General features: G+C 37.9%; 1 protein-coding gene across 1 annotated transcript; it reads right to left on the minus strand.

The window, feature by feature from the left end:
- Positions 1 to 21628: 21628 nt before the first annotated feature.
- MAGEE1 (MAGE family member E1) lies at positions 21629 to 24945 on the minus strand. The gene has a single exon (XM_012455763.3). It carries the CDS (start codon positions 24744 to 24746, stop codon positions 21702 to 21704), a length of 3045 nt encoding a protein of 1014 aa, XP_012311186.2. The 5' UTR covers positions 24747 to 24945; the 3' UTR covers positions 21629 to 21701.
- Between the last annotated feature and the right edge of the window lie 262 nt (positions 24946 to 25207).

A 25207-nucleotide genomic window follows, 5' to 3' on the forward strand; every position in this document is an offset into this window, starting at 1 on the left:
TCAGATGTCCTCATCACAAAAAAGTGGATAAGTATGTGAGGTGATGAATGTGTTAATAAGCTTGATTTAATCATTTCAAAATGTAAACAAATATTAAAACATCACATATCACGTAAATATATACAATCATTACTTTTCAACAAGAAATAAAATAACATTGCAACTTCCTCCCTCAAAAAAGTATTTTTAAATACCCCATTACACGTTACAGTTAGATAACCACTTAACATTGACTCATTAATAACACAGCTTATAAGTAACTTTCTGTAAGCCATCTTTGAAACATATGTCTACAAACACATCACTACATATATTACATCCATTCACTGAAATAATCTTATGACTTAGTCCATTTTCTGTTGCTATAACTGAATACTTGAAATTGGGTAATCTATACATAAAACAAATTTATTTCTTACATTTCTGGAGGTTGAGAAGTCCAAGGCTGAGGAGCCATGTCTGATGATGGTTTTCTTGCTGATTGGAACTCAGCATAGTTCTGAGGTGGTGCGGGACATCACATGGTGAGAGAACACACTAAGAACCAAACTGGCTTTTATAATAGATCCAGTCTTGTGATAAGTAATTTACTCCTGTGATGACCCATTAATTCAGAGCAAAGGCCTCATGACCCAATCACCTCTTAAAGTCCCCACCTCAAATGAATTAAAGACATAAATGTAAGATCAGAAACTGTAAAACCACTGAAAATATATAGGGAAAAAGTTCATGATGTTAGTCTGAGCAAAAATTTTTTAGATATGACACCAAAGGCACAGGTAAAAAGAAGAAAAAATAAGTTGAAATTCATCAAGCTAAAAAAGCTTCTGCAGAACATAGAAACCAATACACAGAGTAAAGACACAATCTACAGAATGAGAGAAAATGTTTCCAAGCCATACATCTGATGAGGCGTTAATATCAAAATACATAGAAAACTCAAATAACTCAGTAGTAAAAAAAGAAATAACCTAATTTAAAAATGGGCAAAGGACCTTGACTTAGTCCATCTTGTTCTGCTGTAAAAGGATATCACAGACTGTAATTAATAAAGAACAGAAATGTATTTCTCACAGTTCTGGAAGTTGGAAGTCTAAGATGAAGACATCAAGATTTGGTGTTTGCTGAGGCTTGCATCCTCCAAAGGAAAAATAAACTGTGTTCTCATATGGAGAAAAATGGAAGAGCAAGCAAGAAAATATTCCCTCGTATTTATAAGGGAACCTATAATGATTCACAAAAGAAAAGTCCTCTTGGCCTAATAAACACCTAAAGCTTCTACTTAATACTACCACACTGACAACAGATAAATTTTGTAGAGGATATATTCTAACTGAATATATTCATGATTATTATATATATTTATATATAATAAACCTGAATAGAAATTTCTTAAAAACAGACATACATTTGGCCAACAGGTGTATTAACAAATATTTAATATCAAATATCAGTAATAATATTTAAAGTAAATGGACTAAACTTCCCAGTCAAAAAACATAGAGTGGTTGAATACATTAAAAAAAACAAGGCTCAATAATCTGTCACCTATAAGAAACACACTTCACCTATAAAGACACATGTCGACTGAAAAGTAAAGGATGGAAAAAAATATGCCATGCTAATGGAAAATTTTTAAAAAGCAAGGGTACCTATACTTGTACCAGCCAAAATGGATATCAAGACAAAAACTATAAAAAGACATAAAAGATGACTATATAATGATAAAGGAATCAATTCAGCAAGAGGATATAATGATTTTAAATACATATTCCCTCAACAGTGGAGCACTCTGACATACAAAGCGAATATTATTAAAGCTAAAAATAGAGATAAACCCCAATACAATAATAGCTGGAGACTTCAACATCCCACTTTCAGCATGGAATAGAGGGAAAATCAACAAAGAAACATCAAACTTAATCTTCGCTATTGACCAAATGAGTCTAACAAATATTTAAATAATTTTTCATTAACAGCTGCAGAATAAACATTATTTTCCTTAGCATATGGAACATTCTCAAGGATAGACAATATATTAAATCACAAGCCTTTAAATATTCAAAAATATTGAAATAATATCAAGCATCTTTTCTGACTACAATGGACTAAAACTAGAAGTCAATAACAAGAGGAACTTTAGAAACTACAGAAATACACAGAAATTAAACAATATGCTTCTAAGTGACTAGTGGATCAATAAACAAATCAAGAAATTAAAAAAAAATTAAAACAAATAATAATGGAAGCACAACATATCAAAGATTATGAGATACAGCAAAAACAGTCCTAAGAGGGAAATTTATAGCTATAAGTGCCTACATTAAAAAAAAAAAACTTCAAGTAAACTACCTAGTAATTCATCTTTAAAAACTAGAAAAGCTAGAGCAAACCAAACTCAGAATTAGTAGAAGAAAATAAATAATATCAAAGCAAAAATAACTGAAATTGAAATGAAAATGAAACAATACAAAAGATCAATGAAAACATTTGGTTTTTAAAAGTGAAACACAACTGGCAAGCCTTTAATGAGACTAATAAGAAGAGAGAAGATCCGAATAAATAAATTAGAGATGAAAAAAGAGACATTCCAACTGATACTGCAGATATTTGAAGGATCATTAGTGGCAACTATGAGCAACTATATGCTAATAAATTGGAAAATCTAGAGGTAATGAATAGATTCCTAAACACATACAACCTAAAACCTTAACAGAGCAATAAGAAGTAATGAGATTGAAGCTGTAGTAAAAAGTCTCCCAGGAAAATAAACCTAGGACACAAAGGTGTCAATGCTGAATTCTGCCAAACACTTAAAGAAGAAGTAGTACCAATTCTCTTCAAACTATTTAGAAAAATAGAGGAGGAGGGACTACTTTCCAACTCATTCCATAAGGCCAGCATTACTTTGATACCAAAACTAGATAAAGATACGTTAAAAAAATAGACCAATATCTCTGATAAATATTGATGCAAAAATCCTCAACAACATACTAGAAAACTGAATTCAACAATACATTAGAAAGATTATTCATCATGACCAGAGAGGATTTACCCTGGGATGCAAGGATGGTTCCACATAGGAAAAACAATCAATGTGACACATCATATCAATAAAATGAAGGGCAAAAATTATACAATCATTTCAATTGGTGCTAAAAAGAATATAATAATTTTTAATATAATTTCATAATAAAATCCTCAGAAAACTGGGTGTAGAAGAAACACCCCAACATAATAAAAAACCATATGTGACAGACCCACTGTTAATATACTGAATTGGGAAAAACTTAAAATCTCTCCTTCTAGATCTATAATATGACAAGGATGCCCACTTTGACAACTATTATTAAACATAGTACTGGAATTCCTAGCTAGAGCAATAAGACAAGTAAAAAAAATAAAATGCATCCAAATTGGAAAGAAAGAAGTCAAATTTTTGTTTACGGATGATATAATCTTATATTTAGAAAACTCCAAAGATTCTACCAAAACAATTATTAGAACTTATAAACAATTTTAGTAAAGTTGGAGGACACAAAATTAGCATACAAAAATCTGTAGCATTTCTATACGCCAATAGTAAAAAATCTAAAAAAGAAATTAAAAAGTAATCCCATTTATAATAGCCACAAATAAAATAAAATGCCTAGGAATTAAGCAAATAATTCAAAAATTGCTGTAATGAAAACTATAAAACATAGATAAAAAAATCAAAGTGGACACCAAAAATAGAATATTTCATGTTTATTGATTGGAAGAATTAATACTGTTAAAATGTCCACACTACCCAAAGCAATCTACAGATACAATGCCATCCCTGTCAAAATACCAATGACATTCTTCACGGAAATAAAAAACACAATTCTAAAATGGACCCAGAAGAGCCAAAGCTATTCTAAGCAAAACAAACAAAACTGCAAGAATCACATTACCTGACTTCAAATTATACTACCAGCTATAGTAACCAAAACAACATGGTAACAGCATAAAAACAGAAACATAGACCAGTGGAGCAGAATAGAAAACCAACAAACAAATTCATACATCTACAGTGAACTCATTTTTGACAAAGATTTCACGAACATATACTGGGGAAAAGACAGTATGTTCAATAAACGCTGCTAGGAAAACTGGATATCCACATGCAGAAGAATGAAACAAAACCCTTATTTCTAGTCATATACAAAAATCAAATCAAAATATATTAATGACTTAAATCTAAGATCTCAAAATATAAAACTACTACAAGAACACATTGGAGAAAATCTCCATGGTGTTGGTCTGGACAATCATTTCTTAAGTAATATCCGCCAAGGACAGGAAACCAAAGCAAAAATGGACAAATGGGATCACATCAAGTTAAAAGCTTCTGCACAGCAAAGGAAACAATCAACAAAGCGAATAAACAACCCAAAGATTGGGAAGAAATATTTGCAAACTACTCATCTGACAAGAGATGAATAACCTAAATATGTAAGGAAATCAAACAACTCTATAGGAAAATAAAAACCTAATAATCTGATTAAGAAATGGGCAAAAAATTTGAATAGACATTTCTCAAAAGAAAACATACAAATTATGCAGCCATCAAAAACGATGAGTTCGTGTCCTTTGTAGGGACATGGATGAACCTGGAAACCATCATTCTCAGCAAACTGACACAAGAACACAAAATCAAACATCGCATGTTCTCACTCATAGACGGGTGTTGAACAATGAGAACACATGGACACAGGGAGGGGAGCACTATACACTGGGGTCTGTTGTGGGGGAGCAGGGGGGGACAGCGAGGGGTGGGGAGTCAGGGAGAGATAGCATGGGGAGAAATGTCACATACAGGTGAAGGGGAGGAAGGCAGCAAATCACACTGCCACGTATGCACCTATGCAACAATCTTACATGTTTTTCACATGTACCCCAAAACCTAAAATGCAATAAAAAAAAATAAAAAAATAAAAAAGACATACAAATGGCAAATATATATATACATATATATGTATATATATATGTGTATATATATATATATGTGCTCAAACTCATGAATCATCAGAGAAATGCAAATCACAATGACAGTGGGATATCATCTCACCCCTGTTAAAATGGCTTAAATTTAAAAGTCATGCAATAAAAAACGCTAGTGAGGCATTTTATTTACTATAGTAAATGCTATTTACTATAGTTACCCTATTTACTACAGTTACTCTATTGTTCAGCAACTACAGTAAATAGGGTAACTATAGTAAATAATAATTTAATTGTACCTTTGAAAATAGCTGAGAGAGTATAATTGGATTGTTTGTAACACAAAGAATACATACTTGAGGTAATGGATATTTTATTTTCTATGGTCTGATTATTATGCATTGCATGCTTGTATCAAAACACCTCATGGACCCCATAAATATATACCTACTATGTACTCACAATAATGTTTATACACATATATATATATATATATTTATATTCCCATTTAAATTGTATATAATTTTTTAAGATGCTCAATATCACTAATCATTTAGAAAATGTAAATTAAAATCACAATAAACTATCAAGTCAAACCTCTCAGAATGGTTATTACAAAAATAATAAATAATAGCAAGTATTGAGGAGAATGTGGAGAAAAGGAAATTCTTGTACACTGTTAGTATCACTTAGCCATCATAAAAATAGTATAAAAGCTTCAAACAAATTTAAAAAGAAGACAAACCTATCATTTTGATAACATAGATAAACTTGGTGGACGTTTTGTTAACTGAAATAAGCCAGGCACAGAAAGGCAAATACTGCACAATCTCATTGTGTGTAATTCATAAATAAGTCAAATTCATAGATGTACAGTAAAATGGTGGTTATTAGACATTGAAGGGTGAAGGTATTGGGAAGATGTTAGTCAGAGGACATAAACTTTCATTTAGAAAAAAGAAATAAGTTCAAGAGATCTATTGTATGTTATAGTGACTATAGCTAATAACAATATATTGTATTCTTGAAAATTGCTAAGAGTATATTTTAAGTGTTTTAACCAGAAAAAAAATATTTGCATGAGGTAATGCATATATTAAATAGCCTCTATTACCCATTCCACAATGTATATGTATATCAAAACATCAGGCTATATGCCATAAATATATATAATATTTACTTATCAATTGAAAAATAAACTTTACTTACCACTTTCAGCATGGATGACTAGAGGCACAGAACACCGGGTTTCTCCACAAAAAAAGAGCCAAAATAGCAAGTAGATAATCACATTTTAAACAAACATATGAGGGAAAAAAAATGTTAAAATTCAGTAGTGAAGAGACAGAGCACACCTGAGGTACTAAGGAGAAGAAGATAATAAAAATAGCCTGGCTAGGAGCAGCAGGGAACCCAGAGAGGGTTTCCAGTTGTGGCGTAAGGGTAAATGAAAGATTGCCAGTGGCTTTTATGCTCATTGCAGGCTCCTGTAATCCTAGTCATGGGAGAATCCCTCAACTCCTGTGAGTCCTGAGTCCTGGACCTCTCTGGAGTCACTGTGGCAGTATCACTCCAGAGAAAGAGCTTACACTGAGTCTCTCACGACCCCCGAGTCCTAGGCAGCTGCAGCACAGCACCGTTTTGAAAGACTGGTCCCCGCCCAACTGGATTCTGCCCTGGGACCCCAAAGACTCTGCATTTCCATAGCCCTGGAGCCCCACCGACATCCCCCCATGTCCACTCTCAGGGCTGACATGGTAAAACACTGGTTAGGCCCAGCAGAGCAGCAGGGTTCCCAGCACTCTAGCCCACACATTGTCCTGCACACCAGTGAAAGGGTGGTGGCATGCCAAAGACGCTGCACCTAAGACAAATAGAACGGAAGTGCAAACTCCCCAGAGCCTGAAACCCACCTACTGGGGGCTACTGTCATTGACAGCAACCTCACGACCCTCAGTAGGATTGCTATGAACTTGCGTGCACCCTGAAGACAGGATGTCCTCTAAGCCACCATAGCTACTGCTTCTGAAAGAGGCTGACACCCATGATCTTCAGAGCATGAAACTCATGTATCTGAGGCAGTTACCACAGACAGCAAACTCATTTCTTCCAGGCTGTAGGGTCATTACACACTTGCACATCCTTTGAGGACAGGATTTTCCCATCAACTGCTGCTACTGGCATCATCACCCAAGCAAGCTGCCTGCGACCTGGGGATCTCCCTGACCTCCTCACCACAGCCTATGTCTGTGCCCACCACCAGGAAGTCTGAAGACAGGACAACCCAGCCTGGCACTGCTTTCTTCAGTGCCCAATCATGTTTCCCAGGGGTCTGGGAATTGTCTTGCCTCATCAGTTGCCCCAAGCACACACACATACTAACAGAGGGCATAATGACAGCTCAATAATACCTGCTGTTGTCAGTGCCCTAGTATGCCTTTTGCAGGCCTAGGACTTGCCCTATCACACCCACGACTGTGAATAATCAAGAATGTGAAACAGCAGGGGGATCTGAGAACAAGACTGCACCACCTGGAGCTGCCCCTCCAGTGCCCAAGCATATCACCTGAAGACCTAAGAATTGCCCCACCCTGTTGAACACTCTGTTCCTGCAAGCACACAATGAGGGAGCCTTACAACAGGCTCACAAAACATGCTGCTGGCATCCAAGCATGCTGTCAAGAGGCCTGAATATTGCCCCACCTGATCCACCATGACTGGCATTTGGGCAATCCTCCTGGAGTCATGGAGACAGAACTGCCGAGCCTGCCATTACTAACACTGCTGGCTCCCACCCACATCGTCCATCTGGGGGCTTAGGGACTGGCCCACCCATTCCATCACAGCCACCACTAACACCAAGTGCCACCTGGAAGCCCAACGATTGTCCTGCCACCATTACTGCCATAATCCACAGCAAAAATGCTGCTCAAGGATCCTACAACTCACCCACCTACCCCACTCACTGCTGCCAAATGAACAAGAAATGGAATATTCAGTCCACAGCTGCCACCCCTGGGATCTGAGGACTGACCTACCCAGGGTCTCATCTCCAGCAAAATCTGACTATAACCTCTATTAACAACTTTAGCCTAACCCACTGAGGAAATCACAGACATCACTGACACTGGTTACAGTCAAAGAAATCATATGAAGACTACACTACTGCACAAATCCAGAATCAAAGCTAAACTGCCCTACCAACAAACAGCACAGACAGATCTATAAGAAAATTCTTCTCCTATAAAAGCCAGTACAGGCCAGGTGTGGGTCTACACCTGTAATCCCACCACTTTGGGAGGCTGAGGCAGGTGGATCATTTGAGGTCAGGAGTTTGAGACGAGCCTAACCAACATGGTGAAATCCCATCTCTACTAAAAATAAATTTAAAAATTAGCTGGGTGGGGTGGCACATGCCTGTAGTTCCAGCTACTCGGGAGGCTGAGGTGAGAAAATCACTTGAACCAAGAAAGCAGAGATTTCAGTGAGCTGAGATCACACCACTGCACTCCAGCCTGGGCAACAGAGCAAGACTCTGTCACAAAAAAATAATAATAAAATAAAAGCCGATCAAAAAAAAGTGACTATTACATCAATACACAGATATCAACAAAAGGACACAAGGACATGAAAAGTGAAGAAATATGATACATCCAACAGGATACAATAATTGTCCAATAACAGATTTCAGCACAAAATAAATTTATTGATTGCCTGAAGAGAATTCAAAATTATGATACTAAAGAAGCTCATTGAGATACAAGAGAAAACAGATAATACCAAAAGATCAGAAAAGCAATTCAGGATATAAATGGGAAATTCACCAAAGAGATAGAACCATTTGGTTCTATTGAACCATAAATAAAACACCAAACATAAATCTTAGAACTGAAGAATTCAATGAATGAAATAAAAAAATACAACTGAGAACTTCAAAGATAGCCAAAATCAAGCAGAATAATTTCAGAATTTGAAGATGGGTCTTTTAAAATAATCTAGTCTGATCAATAAAAGAATAAAAGAAATGCAAATCAAAACCACATTGAGATACCACCTCACACCAGTTAGAATGATGATCATTAAAAAAATCAGGAGACAACAGATGCTGGAGAGGATGTGGGGAAATAGGAAGGCTTTTACACTGTTGGTGAGAGTATAAATTAATTCAACCATTGTGGAAGATAGTGTGGTGATTCCTCAAGGATCTAGAAATAGAAATACCACTTGACCCAGCAATCCCACTATTGGGTATATACCTAAAGAATTATAAATCATTCTATTACAAAGACACATGCACACATATGTTTATTGTGGCACTGTTCACAATAACAAAGACATGGAACCAACCCAAATGCCCACCAAGGATAGACTGGATAAAGAAAATGTGGCACATATACACCACAGAATACTATGCAGCCATAAAAAAAGGATGAGTTCATGTCTTTTGCAGGGACATGGATGAAGCTGGAAACCATCATTCTCAGTAAACTGACACAAGGACAGAAAACCAAACACCAAATGTTCTCACTCATAAGTGGGTGTTGAACAATGAGAACACACGGACACAGGGAAGGGAACATCACACACTGGGGGTTGGCTGGTTGGGGGGAATAGCAGGGGGTAAGGGGATTGGAGAAGGATAGCATTAGGAAAAATACCTAATGCAGATGACGGGGCCTTAGATGCAGCAAACCACCACCATGGCACATGTATACCTATGTAACAAAACTGCACGATCTGCACATGTACCCCATAATTTAAAGTATAATAAATAAATTTTTAAAAAAAGAAATACAATAAGTCTGCAAGACATACAAGACACCAAAAAGTGATCAAATATCTGAATTTGGGGTGTCCCACAAGGTGTAGATAAGTTTAAGGCATAAAAACCTATTAAATGATATAATAGCTGTAAACTTCTCAAGTCTAGCAAGAGGTTTAAACATCCAGATACAGGAAGTTCAGAGATTCCCAAGTAGATAAAATTCAAAAATTTTTATCCCCCAAGACATTATAGTGAAACTGTCCAAAGTTAAAGAAAATGAGAGAATTCTTTAAACAGCAAGACAAAACTATCTAGTCACATGTTAGGGAATCTCCATCAGAGTAACAGTGAATTTTACAAGAGAAATCTTGCAGGCCAGAAGAGAATAAGTTAATATATTGAAAGTGTTTCAAGGAAAACAGCTCTTTACTAACATTAGTATAAACAGTAAAGTTAATTCTTTATAAATAAAAAAGACATACTTTCCCAGACAATCAAAAACTGACAGAATTCATTAGCACAGAAGTCCCACAAGTAGAATCAAAAGGGAGATATCTACCCTCATGAAAACAGAAGAAAGTATAAAACTAACTGGTAGAGCAGACACCCCAATGAGAAACAGAAAGAACTCAAATGTTACGACTGTAGAAAACCACGAAACCATAAAGAAACAAAAAAAAGATACAGAAAGGAAAAAAGAATATACAAAAGAACCAGAAAACAATCAACAAAAGGAAAGGAATAAATCTTCACATATGAATAGAAACCTTGAATGTACGCAGATTGTATTTTCCACTTAAAAGATATAGACTGGCTGAATGGATAAGAAAATATTACTTAACTATATTATGCCTACAAGCAACTTACTTCAACTTTAAGAATACACATATTAAAAAATAAACACATAAATTTTTCATGCAAATAGAAATCAAAAACAAGTAAAAGTAGCTATAATGATGTCAGGTGAAATAGAATCTAAGAAACAGTAAAAAAAAAAGACAAAGAAATTCTCTATATAATGATAAAGACATCAATTCAATAAGAAGATATACCAATTGCAAATATATATGCACGCAACACCAGAGCATTCAGATATATAAAGCAAGTAATATTAGATTGGAAGAAAGAGATAGACTCCAATACAGTTATAGCTGAGAACATTAACAACCCACTCTTAGCATTAGAGAGATCATCTAGACATAAAGCAACAAAGAAATATTGAATTTACATTGTACAACAGACCAAATATGCCTAACAGACATTTATAGAACATTTCACCCAACGGTTGCAGCCTACACATTCCTGTCATCAGCACATGAAACATTCTCCAGGATAGTCCATATATTAGACCACAAAACAAGTCAACAAAAAAATTTTTTTTTTTTTATGAGAACATTGTTTTAATTGTGCTAAAATAAACATAGCACAAAATCTACCATCTTAAAGATTTTAAGTGCACATTTCAGTGGTATTAAGTACAGCCATATTGTTGTACAAGCATCAACACCCATTCTTATCTAGAACTCTTGTCATCTGGCAAAACTGTAACTCTACCCATTAAACAATAATTACCTATTCTTCCTTCTCTCTAGTCCCAGGAAACCACCATTCTACTTTTTGTGTCTATGCTTTTTTTTTTTTTTTTTTTATTGCATTTTAGGTTTTGGGGTACATGTGAATAACATGCAAGGTTGTTGCACAGGTGCACACGTGGCAGTATGATTTGCTGCCTCCCTCCCCTTCACCTATATCTGGCATTTCTCCCCATGCTATCCCTCCCCAACTCCCCACCCCCCCCACTATCCCCCCTCCCCCCCAACAGACCCCCGTGTATAGTGCTCCCCTCCCTGTGTCCATGTGTTCTCCTTGTTCAACACCCGCCTATGAGTGAGAACATGTGGTGTTTGATTTTGTGTTCTTGTGTCAGTTTGCTGAGAATGATGTTTTCCAGGTTCATCCATGTCCCTACGAAATAGCAATCCTATCAAGTATTTTCTTAGATCACAAGGAAATAAAACTAAGAGTCAATAGCAAGAGGAACTTTAGAAATTGTACAAATTCATGGAAATTAAGCATGCTCCTGAAGAACCACTGGGTCAATGAAGAAATGAAGAAGAAAATGATAAATATTCTTGAAACAAATGAAAGTGAAAACGCAAAATACAAAAACCTATAAGATACAGTAAAATCAATGCTAAGAGGGTAATTTTATAGAAATAAATGCCTACATCAAAATAAGAAATATCTTTAAATAAACAGTCTAACAATGCACCTCGAGAAATAGAAATGTAAGAACAAACTAAACACAAAATTAGTAGAAATAAATACATAAGAAAAATCAGAGCAGAGCTAAATAAAATTGACTGAAAACCAAAAAATCAACAAAATAATAAGTAGATTTTTAAAAAAGATAAAACCAATAAACCACTAGCCAGACTAACCAAGGAAAAAAAGATGAAGTAAAATCAGAATTTTAAAAAAGTCCTTACAACTGATACCACAGAAATACAAAGGATTGTCAGATATTACTATGAACAACTATACATTAAGAAACTGGAAAGCCTTGAAGAAATGAATAAAGTTCTGGAACCATACAACCTACCAAGATTGAATCAGGAAGAAGTAAAAATACTAAACAGACAATAATAGGTAATGAGACTGAAGCAGTAATAAAAAGTCTCCCAGAAAAGAAAAGTCTAGGACCTTTAGACTTTGCTGCCAAACTTACCAAACTTCTAAAGAAGAACTAAAACCAATTCTCCTTAAACCATTCCAAAAATTAGAAAAGGAAGGAAATTCTTTCTAATTTGTTCTTTAAAGTCAGCATTACCCTAATACCAAAACCAAACAAGAGCACAACAAAAAAATAAAACTACAGACCACTATCCCTGATCAACATAGATGCAAAAATTCTCAACAAAATACTAGCAAACTGAATACAACAGCACATCCAAAAGATAATACATCAAGAAGAAGTGGGATTCATCCCAGGGATGCAAGGATGGTTCTACATATAAAAATCAATAAACATGATGCATCAAATCAATAGAATGAAGTATGAAAATTGTATTATCATCTCAACAGATGCAGATAAATTATTTGATGAAATTTAATATCCCTTCATTTTAATAAGTTTGAAACAAATGAGGCATAGAAGGAACATAACTCAACATAATAAAGGCCATATATGACAAACCCACAGCTGACATAATACTGAACAAGGAAAAGCTGAAAATCTTACCTCTAAGAACTGAAACTAGACAAAGATGCTCACCCCACTGTCACTAGTCTTATTAAACATAGTACTAGAAGTCTTAGTCAGAGCAATCAGGCCATGGAAAGACATGAAAGGTATCCAAATTGAAAAAGAGGAAGACAAATAATCTGTCTTTGCAGATGAAATGATCTCATATTTAGCAAAACCTAAAGGCTTCATAAAAAAAAAAAACTTCTTAGATTTGATAAGCAAGTTCAATAAAGTTGCAGAATAGAAAATCAACATATAAAATCAATAGCTATTCTGCACACCAATAATTAACTATCTGAAAAATGAACTGAAAATATCCAATTTACAAAATTTACGAAAAATAAAATTCCTAGGAATAAATTTAACTAATAAGGTGAAAGATCTCTACAGGGAAAACTACAAAACACTGAAGAAAAATTAACAAAGGCACAAATAGAAAGACATCTTGTTTTAGTTTGTTTGTGTTTCTATAAAGGAACATCTGAGTCTGTGTTACTTATAAAGATAAAAGATTTATTTGAATCATGGTTCTATAGGCTATACAAGAAGCTTGCCACCAGTATCTGCATCTGCCAAGGTCCTTGAGATGATTCTATTTATGGAGAAAGAAAGGGAAAAGAGAAGGAGAGCTGGCTTGTGCAGAGATCACATGGCATGAAAGGAAGCATGAGAGAGGGGGATGGTGCCATTTTTTGTTTGTTTGTTTTTGTTTTTTCTTTAACAACCAGCTCTCCCAGGAGCTAATAGAGTAAAAACTCACTCACACGCCTTCTCCTGGGAGAGCATTAATCTATTAATGAGAGATCCACCTTCATGATCAAAACACTTTCCATTAGGCCCACCTCCAATATTGAGGATTAAATTTCAACATGAGATTTGGAGGAGACAAACATACAAACTATAGAACACCCCATGCTCATAAATCAGAAGAATTGATATTTTTTAAATTACCATACTACCCAAAGGAATGTCCAGATTCAATGCAAACCCTGTCAAAATACCAGTGACATTTCTTACAAATATAGAAAAAAAATCCTAAGATTTGTATGGAACCAAGAAAGAGCCTGAATAAACAAAGCAATCCTGAACAAAACAAAGCTGAAGGAATTACACTACCTGATTTCAAAAGATATTATAAGGCTATAGTAACCAAATCAGCATGGTATTGGTATAAAAACAGACACATAGACCAATGAAAGAGAATACATAACCCAGAAATAATTCTATAGTTAACTGATTTTTGACAAAGGCACCAGGAACATACTTAAAAAGGAGTATTCAATACTTCCCTTTTGGAAAGAGGAAAGTATACCCTCTTCAATAAGCAGTCCTGGAAAAATGGGATATCTATATGCAGAAGAATGAAAGGACCCTGATCTCTTACCATATAAAAAAGTAACTCAATATGAATTAAAGATTTAAATATAAGACCCAAAATTATAAAACTACTATAAAGAGGAGAAACCCTCTAGGATATTGGTCTATGCAAAGAGTTTATGGCTAATACCCCAAAAGCACAGATAAGTAAAAAAATAGACAACTGGGAAAATATTACATTAAAATTCTTCTGCACATCAAAGGAAACAATTGGCAAAGTGAAGAAATAACTTGTTGAATGGGAGAAAATATTTCCAAAAGATTCATCTGACAAGGAACTAATATCCAGAATATACAAGGAATTCAAACAACTCAATATCAAAAACAAACTATTCTATTGGAAAGTGGGTGAAGGATCTAAATAGACACTATTTAAAAATACATGTAAATAGCCAAACAGTATATGAAAAACTGCTTGCCATCACTAAACATGAAGGAATCCATATGAAAACCACAATGAAATATTACCTTACCCCAGCTAAAATTATTATCAGAAAGACAAAAAATAACAGATGCTGGGGAAGATGCAGAGAAAATGGAACACTTACACATTGTTGGTGGGAATGTAAATTAATATAGCCATTATATATTAAAAAAAACAAGATGGAGATTTCTCAAAAAAAAAAAAACCAAACTACTTAAAACAGAACTGCCATAAGATCCACCCATTTCACGTATTTATTTCCTTTCCTTTGGGTGTCTATCCAAAGGAAAGGAAATAAATATATCAAAGGGACTCGGGTTTATTAAATCTCCATGTTGATTTCAGCAGTATTCACAACAGCCATGATATGGAATCAAACTAAGTGCCCTTTGATGGATGAGTGTATGAAGAAAATGTTGCATATTTGCAAAATGGAACGCTATTTGGCCATGAAAAATAAATAATATCATTTGTAGCAATTTGGATGAAACTGGAGGTCATCATGTTAAGTGAAATAACAAATGTTATGACACAGAAATACAGATATCTCATGTACTTATATGTGGGAGTTAAAAAAGGTGATCTCATGGAGGTAGAGAGTAGAATTATATTTAACAGAGGTTGGGAAAGATGTAGATGTGTGTGTGAGGGAGTGAACAGATGTCGGTTAATGGTTACAAACATACTGTTGGATAGAAAGACAAAGTTCTAATGTTTAATAGTAAAGTAGGGTGACCATAGTTAATAACAATATATCGTACATTCCAATGTATCTAGATGTGAGGACTTGAAATGTTCTCAACCCATAGAAATAATAAATAATTGTTATAGTGGATATCTTAAGTATTCTCACTTGATCGTTACACATCCTATGCATGTAACAAAATATCATATGTATCCCATAAGTATGTACAAATATTATTTATTAATAAAAAAGAACAGATGATGCCATTGCAATTCTGAATAAGGAGTATATTTTTCCATTCAAATACCTGTGTATATATCACATAGAAGTAATATATAAAGAGATAATTTTGTGTTTTATTCATACGTAAGTTTATATGTGTAGTTTATATTCATGAGAATAAATTTTAAGATGGATAAGTATGGAGACAAAATATTTTATGGGATGCTACAAGAAGCAGTGAGAAAAAGAAATTTCTATCTCTAAATACACATATTGTAAACAAAGATGGGTTGAAAATCCATCATCCAAGCTTTAATCTACAGGAGGTAGAAAAAAATCAAGGTGAAACCATATAAACTGGAAATATAGAAATAATACATAGGAGAGGTTAATGAAGTAGCTAGAAAAATATCAGCAAAGGCAAAAATTGATTCTTTAAAATACATTATTGATAATGATTGTGCTAGAAAAAGTAAAGTAAGGAGGAAGGTTATATAATTAATATTGGATAGAATGTACTTACTAAGTAGTGTAGTTTTAGCAAAAGCAGAAAAGAGATGAATGTGTCATGCATTTATTTGAGGTATTCCAAGCAATGAGAACAGAAAGTTTAAAGGCCCTGAGGTAGTAGCTTGTCAGACTTGGTCAAAAAACAATTTGAATAACAGTAGTGGGGAGGAAAATAAGACATAAAGTCAGAAAAGAAATTGCAGTCTAGATCATATTGCTAAGGTGTCTAACGTAAGCAAAATAAGTCACACCTACAAGTTAAATGCATTCTTACAGAATTCCTCTGGCTACTGTGCTAAGAATAAATATACTATGTCAGAAGTAGGAAGACAAATTCTAAGCCCACTGCAATAATACAGGTGAGATATGATCATAGTAGTAATGCTGGAGTTGACAAGATATTATCAGTTTCTCAACTTATTTTGGGAGCAGAGCCATCATATTTTGCTGACACAATAATTTTTTTCTAATATCCTGAAAATGAAATAAAAAGCAGTTGAGTATGTGCCCAAGCTTTTATGCTGAGCAACTGTAAGAATGAACTGGTCATTGATTAAGGTGAGAAAATCTGTAGAAGGAACAGGTTTGTAAATAAATACCACAAGTTCAGATTTGGGCATGTTAGAGTTTAGTGCATGCTAGACATCCAAGTGAAAAATCTGAGAAAATAATTGAATGTGAGAGAAATTCAGAATAGGAGTACATACTCTGAGGCTTGAGTTACAAATTCTGGGCTCTTCAGTATGTAAAATATTTTTTAAATCTAGGAAATAAATGGATGAGATTAAGGAGAGCATATAAACAGAAAAAAAGTGAGTAAGTTCAAGGACTGATCCTGGAGTATTTTTAGAATTCTGAGAGGAGAGGAACCTGTAAAGGAGATGAAGCAGTAAGAAGAAAGGCAGGAGGAAAGCCAGGAGAGTACTTCACATGTGCAAAATATATAAAAGAGGGAAAAAAATATTAACTATGTCAGAATCCACTGATGAAGACAATGTCTGATAAAAAATCGGTAGATTTATCAATTTATATGTAGGTCACTGTACACATTGAGAGAAGCAGTTGCAGTTGATTGGTGTAAGAAAACCTAATTGTATTGGGTTCAGAAATAAATAGTAGAAGAGAAATAGAAGATATTAAGAATAAACATTCTTTCAAGGAGTTTGGCTTCTGCTGGACAGGGTACTCTTCTGATTTCTGCTAGCAAAAATAATCCTTTAAATCTGAGCACACTTAGAAGATAATTTCAGTTAAATATTGAATGTTAATAATAACATTTCCAAGGAAGAAAGCAGTAGAAACAATAATTGCTTTTCAACTTTAGCAAATGCACTGAAAAAATACTTGGTATCTTCTAATGTATTTCCTTTCATACCTTAGCTATTGTTTTTTGTTTTCTTCTTGTTAGCCTTTTAAAGTAGTTTTTACATTTTAAATGATTATCTGAGAACTGGGTATTTTATTGCCTCACATATTTTCATCAAAATATGATTGACTTCCATTCACCTACCCAATTTCTATCACTGTTACTACTTGAAATATTCTAATCCAGGAAGACAGAGCAAAGTTATCTCACTCATTAAAAAACAAAACAAACCAAAACAAAAAAAAACCCACATTCATCTCAAAATAACTGCTTTTCCACTATTCACTCTATCAACAAAGGATCACAGTTCTGAATCTCCAGAATCATCTTTTCTTTTCCATCTACCAATTTTTAACACTGTATCTCAAATTCAAGTTTGGGGAAATAATCGTTTTTAATCAATTTCTATGAGTCATCATTTGAGATATGTGGATCACCTAGAGAACTTTAGCATTTACTTAGATTGGATTAAGTGGCTACATAATTTCTTAGGCAAAATGCAAAATCTTAAAGAACCATTCATTGACAGGATTGAACAACAATATGAAGACAATCACCAGAGTCCCACCCATGATTTCTCTCTGTAAAGAGAGGAGACTTCTATGGAGTTTAGAAGCTTTTGCATTCCATCACAGATAGGCACTGCAATGAGTAAGTCACACTGACTGTTGCTCTTTGCAAGGGTTTGACTACACAGTTCAATAATCATTACCTTAATGAAGAATGACAAGACAGTTTTTAACAAAATAGTACACATTCATTTGATCATGAGAGCAGGACCTTCCACTGAGCACGTGGAATCTTAAAACAAAAGTTTGCATCTTAATCTAACAGGTGCATTTGAACAAAGACATTTAATCAGACATTTCCTGAGATCAAAATGGCTGATTTTGAGAGAAATGCATGAAAAAACCCATTTTCTTCCCTGATTGTCTTTAGTGGGATATTCTAAATGTTTGTGCATGTTGATCAAGTTTATATGAGATAAAAATACTTTGCAAAATTTAAATGACAAACAACGAATTAAGAAATTTGCTTAGGTAATATCTTCTGGAAACAATTTGACAACACACAAGTCTACTAAGAAACATGAAAATAATAGAAAACTGGTACAGAATTTAAGAGGTAAATGAAGCTCTATTATCAGAGCCTTTCTTTCAGGAAGTTTGTGCCAAGATTAAAACGATTCAGTGATATGGGTGTTACAGCCCAGGCAGAACAATGAGAATATATGTAATCTTTATAGATAATAAAAACAATAATAGCAATAATATGATAAGAAGGTATGTAATTCTTTTAAATTATAACAATAGTAATAGTGATAATAACAAGGAGGAGAAGGTGGAAAAGGGGAAGGGGAAGAAGACAAGGATGATGAAGAAGAGAAAAAAGAAGGAAAGGAAGAAATATTATTAAAGAGGAGGAGGAAGAGGGGAAAGAAACCAACAAAAACAGTAACAACTGTAATGGATATTGTGATGTATTAGCCAGATGCCTCTACTCTTCAGGATTACAGTGCTCATTCCTGAAGCTCTTGAGGGTGATAACAGCTACTGTGTTTTCAGCTGAGTATCTTTCTCAGGGATCACATTTAGCTGAAAAGAACTGACTCTCAAAACATCATAGCCCCATACCAAGAGGCAGTTTGCATCCAACGACTGGTCAGTATGGTGGGCTAAAACTTTGGCATCCTTTTCTTAATTTGGAACAACTCTGCAGGACCACACCCACTCCAGAGCTCCCTATAGAATCAGCTGATTTATTTGCTGTGACAGAATCACTGCTCAACTTCTCCCTCTACACAATTCTGCTTCTCTTGCTTCCCCACAGGTTTTGAGCCCAAAACACTCCCCAATAAAATTTCTGCTAGGAAATCACTTCACAGTCCCATTCCTGGAAAAAATCAACCTGCAACAATGTCACTTATATATTGCTAACTATATGTGAAGTGCTGTTGTGTTTTACACATTAACACATTTAATCTCCAACAGTATGGCGTAGGTGAAATTATTATGCCACTTTTACAGATGAAAAAATGGAGGCACAAAGGGGTTAAGTAACTTGCCTTAGGTCTCATTTCTAGTATCAGAGAGAGCCAGGATTTGCACCTAGGCACTTTGACTCTAGACTGCATGCTCTTACTACCATGTTCTAATGCCTTTTAACCTTGATACCATGGAGTTTGATTTCCAAGGTGTTTTTAAAAAGATAACAGGCTTTCTGACTTCAATTTCTTTAAATGCAATTTTGTTCAGAAAATAACACCTCTTTTCATAGGTACATTAAGAAGAAACTACTATGCTAAAATTAGAGTTTCTGCCCTCCCCACCCTTTTTAGTTTTTCAATTTGAGAGCCAAAAGAATCCTGTCAAAACTAAATGGTTTCCTGCCATTTCTCAGATCAAAATCCTTAAATAGTTTTCCATCTCACTCATAACTAAAGCCAAATTCTTATATGGTAGGCTATTTTTTTATTCAAAAATATATGTTCCTCTCCACTGGGCCCATTCCTACATGTCTTACCCTGTAGAAAGAGTACACTTCCCATTCCGTTGACATCAAGCTTGCCATGTGACTTGCTTTTGCCAATGGATTATGACTATAATATGCCATATCTGAGCATAAGTTTTGAAAACTATCACATGGTTCCACTATGGCTCTTTTACCTCTGCCACAAGAACAGATGTCCCATATATGATTTACTCCTTTAGCCTGGTTGTCTGAATGAAGACAATATAAACAGAATCACAGAAAGCCCATGAAGACGATATAAAATAAGCCCAAAATTTTGTTGTCATAAACCTCTGAGATTTGGGTATTTTTTTAAAAACCACAGCATAACTTAGAGAAAGCTGGCTCATGCATCTTATTCAAACCATTGATGCCACAATACCCCCTGCCCTCTGGCCTTACATATTTGACTTTTTTTCTGACCAGCAATTATAAAGACTGAAATCTAGCCTTGAATCAGTTTAATTCATGATTGTATTAAGGACCCCATCTTGGCCAGGTTTGGTGCCTCACGCCTGTAAACCCAGCACTTTGGGAGGCTGAGGCGGGCAGATCATTAGGTCAGGAGTTCAAGATCAGCCTGGCAAACATAGTAAAACCCTATCTCTACTAAAAATATAAAAATTAGCTGGGTGTAGTGGCACACACCTGTAGTCCCAGCTACTCAAGAGACTGAGGCAGGAGAATTGCTTGAACCCAGGAGGTGGAGGTGGCAGTGAGCCGAGATTGTGTCACTGCACTCCAACCTAGGCAACAGAATGAGACTCCATCTCAGAAAAAAAAAGGACCCCATTTTGTCCCCACCCCACAAACCCACCATATTCCTTAAGGACCACCTTGAACACCCCAGGAATTGGGCAAGTGTGCCTCTTTTTAACTACCATAGCACTATTAGTCTACTGTAGCACATAGTACACCATAATAAATTGCTTGTTTAAATGACCTCCCTCTGTACCCTATCCAGTCCCTGAATTCTTGGGCAGGTACTATATCTTGTAAACATTTTTACTTGTACAAATAGGGCACACAACTGTGCTCATTATATAAAAGCAGTTGAATAAATCGGTGTATTAGCATTATCTTTCATTTATTAATCTTTTATTTTTCATTACATTTTAATATAGCAAAGCACATACAGGTAAACATCAGTATTCTTTATACAATAGCAGACAGAAAGGGAAGCCAGCCACAATTTAGAGTGCTTTTTCAGTTGTTGTTATATTTGTTTGTTAGTTTATCACTTTAAGCTAGATTATTTTACTGGCAAATTTGTTCAAACTTTCAAGGAAAAGCCTATATCTATAGCTATATGCTATATATTCTCTTCTAGATAATGCAACAAGATGGAAATATTTCCAAAACATTTTATAAAGCTATCAAAACTCATACCAAAATACAACAGAGACAGCAAGTGGTCAATCACATTTACCCAATCGGACAGTACATTAAAACAGTTGAAACATTTCAAGACACCACACAAGAACTAAATATGAGAAGACATAAATAGAACTGGAACACAAATACCAAATACAATATGTAACCCCCCACCCCCCTAGCCCTGCCCAATACATGAGACTTGAGGCTCTAAGGCCCCTCCTTGCAAGGCCCCTCTGACTGCCATGCATTCCTCTACCTGAAGTTGTGAACAAAGAATTGCCTGTGCCCAACATCAGCTCTGTTGGCCTCATCTTCCATTGCCTCCCTGTACTGCTGTGGCCAGTCCTGTGGCTCCTTTCTGTGGATTCTGGCCACATATCGCAGGGCTTTCATCTTGGAGGTTTCCAGACGGGCTCTAGGACCCCACACAAACTCATATTGCACTGGATCACTGTCTGGAACCCGTAAACTGTCTATGTAGCGCTGACTCAAATATCTGCAAGTAATCACGTGCTTTCTCCCAGATTGAACCCCTAAGCCTCTCAGAAAGGCCCAGACTGCAGACTCCCTGGCGTGGTTGCCCATTATAAAGATGAAACTTAGGACCTGCATCAAAAAGTTGTTGCCAGGCCTGTTTGGACTGTCTACAATCTCCTCAGTTTCTTCCATCTCCCTTCGGTTGTACAGGGTGTAGGAGTGATTCCTGGGATCAAGTACCACCAGCTCTGTCCCATACACATGGTTCAGGGTGCGGGCAGCACGATTCAGGAGGTCAGGGAACACTTTGCTGCACTCTCGGCCAATGTAGTACAGAATTCCTTTCTTTGGTATAGGCAGCTTAGTTGAATCCATAAGCAGAAATAACTGCACCAACTTCCTTGCCTTGCTCTCCAATCTTGACTCAGGCCATGAATGTGGGGGATATTTTGAGGAATAGTTGGAAACCTCTGAATCAGGGGATGCTACCTCTCCAGCAACTTCCTCAAAAAAGGGCCTCCTAAAGTGAGGGAGGGCCTGCCAACCCTCAGCAAAGGCTCTGGCAGCATCTTCTTCCAGAGCTTCATTGTATTGCTCTGGCCAATCCATAGGATCTTTGTTATATATTTTAGCCATGAACTTCAGAATTTTCATCTTGGTGGTTTCTATGTGGGATCTTGGGCCCCAGAAAAACTCATACTCCACTGGCTTACAGTCAGTTACTGGCCTATAGTCTAAGTAACGCTGCCATACAAACTCCACAGACAGAAGTCTCTTTGGGTTCCCAAAAATGGAAAGCCTCCTTTCCCGCTGCACCCCCATCCTCCAGAGCATTTCCCAAATCTCAGCCTCTTTGGCTTGGTTGCCATTCAGGAATATTTGGCCTAGAATCATCATCAGGAGGCCCATCTTTGGCCCATTTGGGCTCTCTTCTAACCCTTCAAAGGGCACAGGTCCCAGTTTGTTGAGCAGAATGTAGGTGTGTGCCTCAGGGTCAAGTTCTCTCAATTCAAACCTAAAAATGCACTCCAGGTGGGCTGCTGCTCGCCTGAGTATCTCAGGAAACTGGTTGCGGTATTCTTTAACAATATATTCCCGCATTTCAGACTCCCGGATAGGGTACTTGCTCTGATCCTTCACCAGCAGGAACTGCAACAGCTCAGCTACATTCTGTTCCATAGGGTCCTGGGGCTTCAGGGTAATTGCAACTCGGGAAGTACTGAGGCCCATAATAGTAATGGAGTTGGGGCTCTCACAGTCTCTCAGGACCTGGAACTCTATAGGGCCTTCTGCACCCTTAGGACCCTCAGAGTCTGAGTCCACAGAGGCCTTGGATTCCCCAGGGCTTGGCAAAACAACGGAGCACTTGGAGGGGTTCCGGTCCATAGAAGCACTTGAGCTAAACAGTGCGCTCGGGCTCTCATAAGGGGTGGGCAGCACGGAGCTTCCCGGTCCGTTGGAGGCGGTGGGCTGCACTAGGATACTTAGTCCCTCACCAGGAGTAGGCGGCACGGTGGTGCTCAGCCCCTCAGTGGCGGTGGGAGACACAGAGGTGCTCAGTCCTTCACCAGGGGTGGGCGGCACGGAGGTGCTCGGTCCCTCACCAGGAGTAGGCTGCACGGAGGTGCTCAAGCCCTCAGTGGTGATGGGTGGCACGGAGGTGCTTGATCCCTTACTAGGGGTGGGCACGAAGGAGGTGCTTTGTCCATCAGAGGCAGTGGGCAGTACGGAGGTGCTCGGTCCCTCACCAGGGGTGGCCAGCACGGAGGGGCTTGGTCCCTCATAAGGGGTGGGGACCATGGAGGTGCTTGGTCTCTCAGAGGCGGTGGGCGGCACAGAAGTGCTCTTTCCCTCACCAGGGGTGGGCAGCACGGAGCTGCTCGGTCCCTCAGAGGCGGTGGGCGGCACGGAGGTGCTCAGTCCCTCACTGGGAGTGGGCGGCACAGAGGTGCTCAGTCCCTCACCAGGGATGGGAGGCACGGAGATGCTCAGTCCCTCACCAGGAGTGGGCTGCACGGAGGTGCTCAGGCCCTCAGTGGCGGTGGGTAGCACGGAGGTGCTTGATCCCTTACTGAGGGTGGGCACCAAGGAGGTGCTTTGTTTGTCAGAGGCGGCAGGCAGCGCGGAGGTGCTCGGTCCCTCATCAGGGGTGGGCGGCACGGAAGTGCTCAGGCCCTCAGGGACGGTGAGCGGCACAGAGGTGCTCGCTTCCTCACCAGGGGTGGGCGGCACGGAGGTGCTCGGTCCCTCAGCAAGGGTGGACACCACAGAGGTGCTTGGTCCCTCAAAGGCGGTGGGCAGCACGGAGGTGCTCGTTCCCTCACCAGGGGTGGGCGGCACGGAGGTGCTTGGTCTCTCAGAGACGGTGGGCGGCAAGGAGGTGCTCGGTTCCTCAGAGGAAGTGGGCGGCCTGGAAGTGTTCTGGCCCTCCAAGGCGGCAAGCGTCACAGATGTACACAGCCCCTTAGACATGGTGGGAGGCCCAGAGGTGCTTAGGCCCTCACTGAGGGTGAGCAGCACGGAGGTGCCAGGTCCCTCAGAGACGGTGGGCTGCCCGGAGGCGCTTGAGGCCTCAGAGATGGTAGGCGGCACAAAGGTGCTTGGACCCTCAGCGGAGGTGGGCAGAACGGAGGTGTTTGGGCCCTCAGAGGCACAGAGGCCCTGGAGGATCTGGGAGTCGATGGGACCCTGGGGGACGTCTGAGCCTGGCACATCACCGGGGAGCCCGGGGGCATTAGGGACCTGGATTTCGCTGTTGTGCGCAGTGGCCTTTGCACCGCGGCGGCGGCGGCGGCGCGAATTCTGGCTTACCAGAGACATGGTCCTGCCGACCGGCGCGTAGATCTGGCAGAGAGGACTGGAGGTGTGTAGGTGCCTCGGCACAAAACTGCCGCTAGCGGTAATTCTGTTGCTGCTGTTGCCAGAACCAAAGTTCCAAGCAACTTGCTGAAGCTGAAATTAGAGGTGGTGAAAAAGGCAGGCACTGGCCAGCAATGAATGCTAGTCTCAGTGTACTCTGCTTCTCACACCCCGCCCTCTGCCGCAGTCCGCGCAGGCGCAGACCGGCTCTGCGGCAAGGCGATCTCGCCCCGCCCAGCACCTCCCCTGGGCCGGAGAAAGTGGATGCGGTGGTTCTGCACCAAAGGAGAGCACTAGCAGAAGGGAAACTGGTAGTGTGGAACAAGGAGCTTAGAGTAGATGGTTAGGGAATAAAAATGGAAATAATAATAACTACTCAGATTTAAGGTACGATTAGAAGGCTTCTACACAGAGTGCCAAGC

The sequence above is a fragment of the Aotus nancymaae genome, unplaced genomic scaffold (assembly GCF_030222135.1).
Source record: "Aotus nancymaae isolate 86718 unplaced genomic scaffold, 86718_ANA_hifiasm-v0.15.2.pri h1tg000004l, whole genome shotgun sequence".
In the NCBI taxonomy this organism is placed as follows: domain Eukaryota; kingdom Metazoa; phylum Chordata; class Mammalia; order Primates; family Aotidae; genus Aotus; species Aotus nancymaae.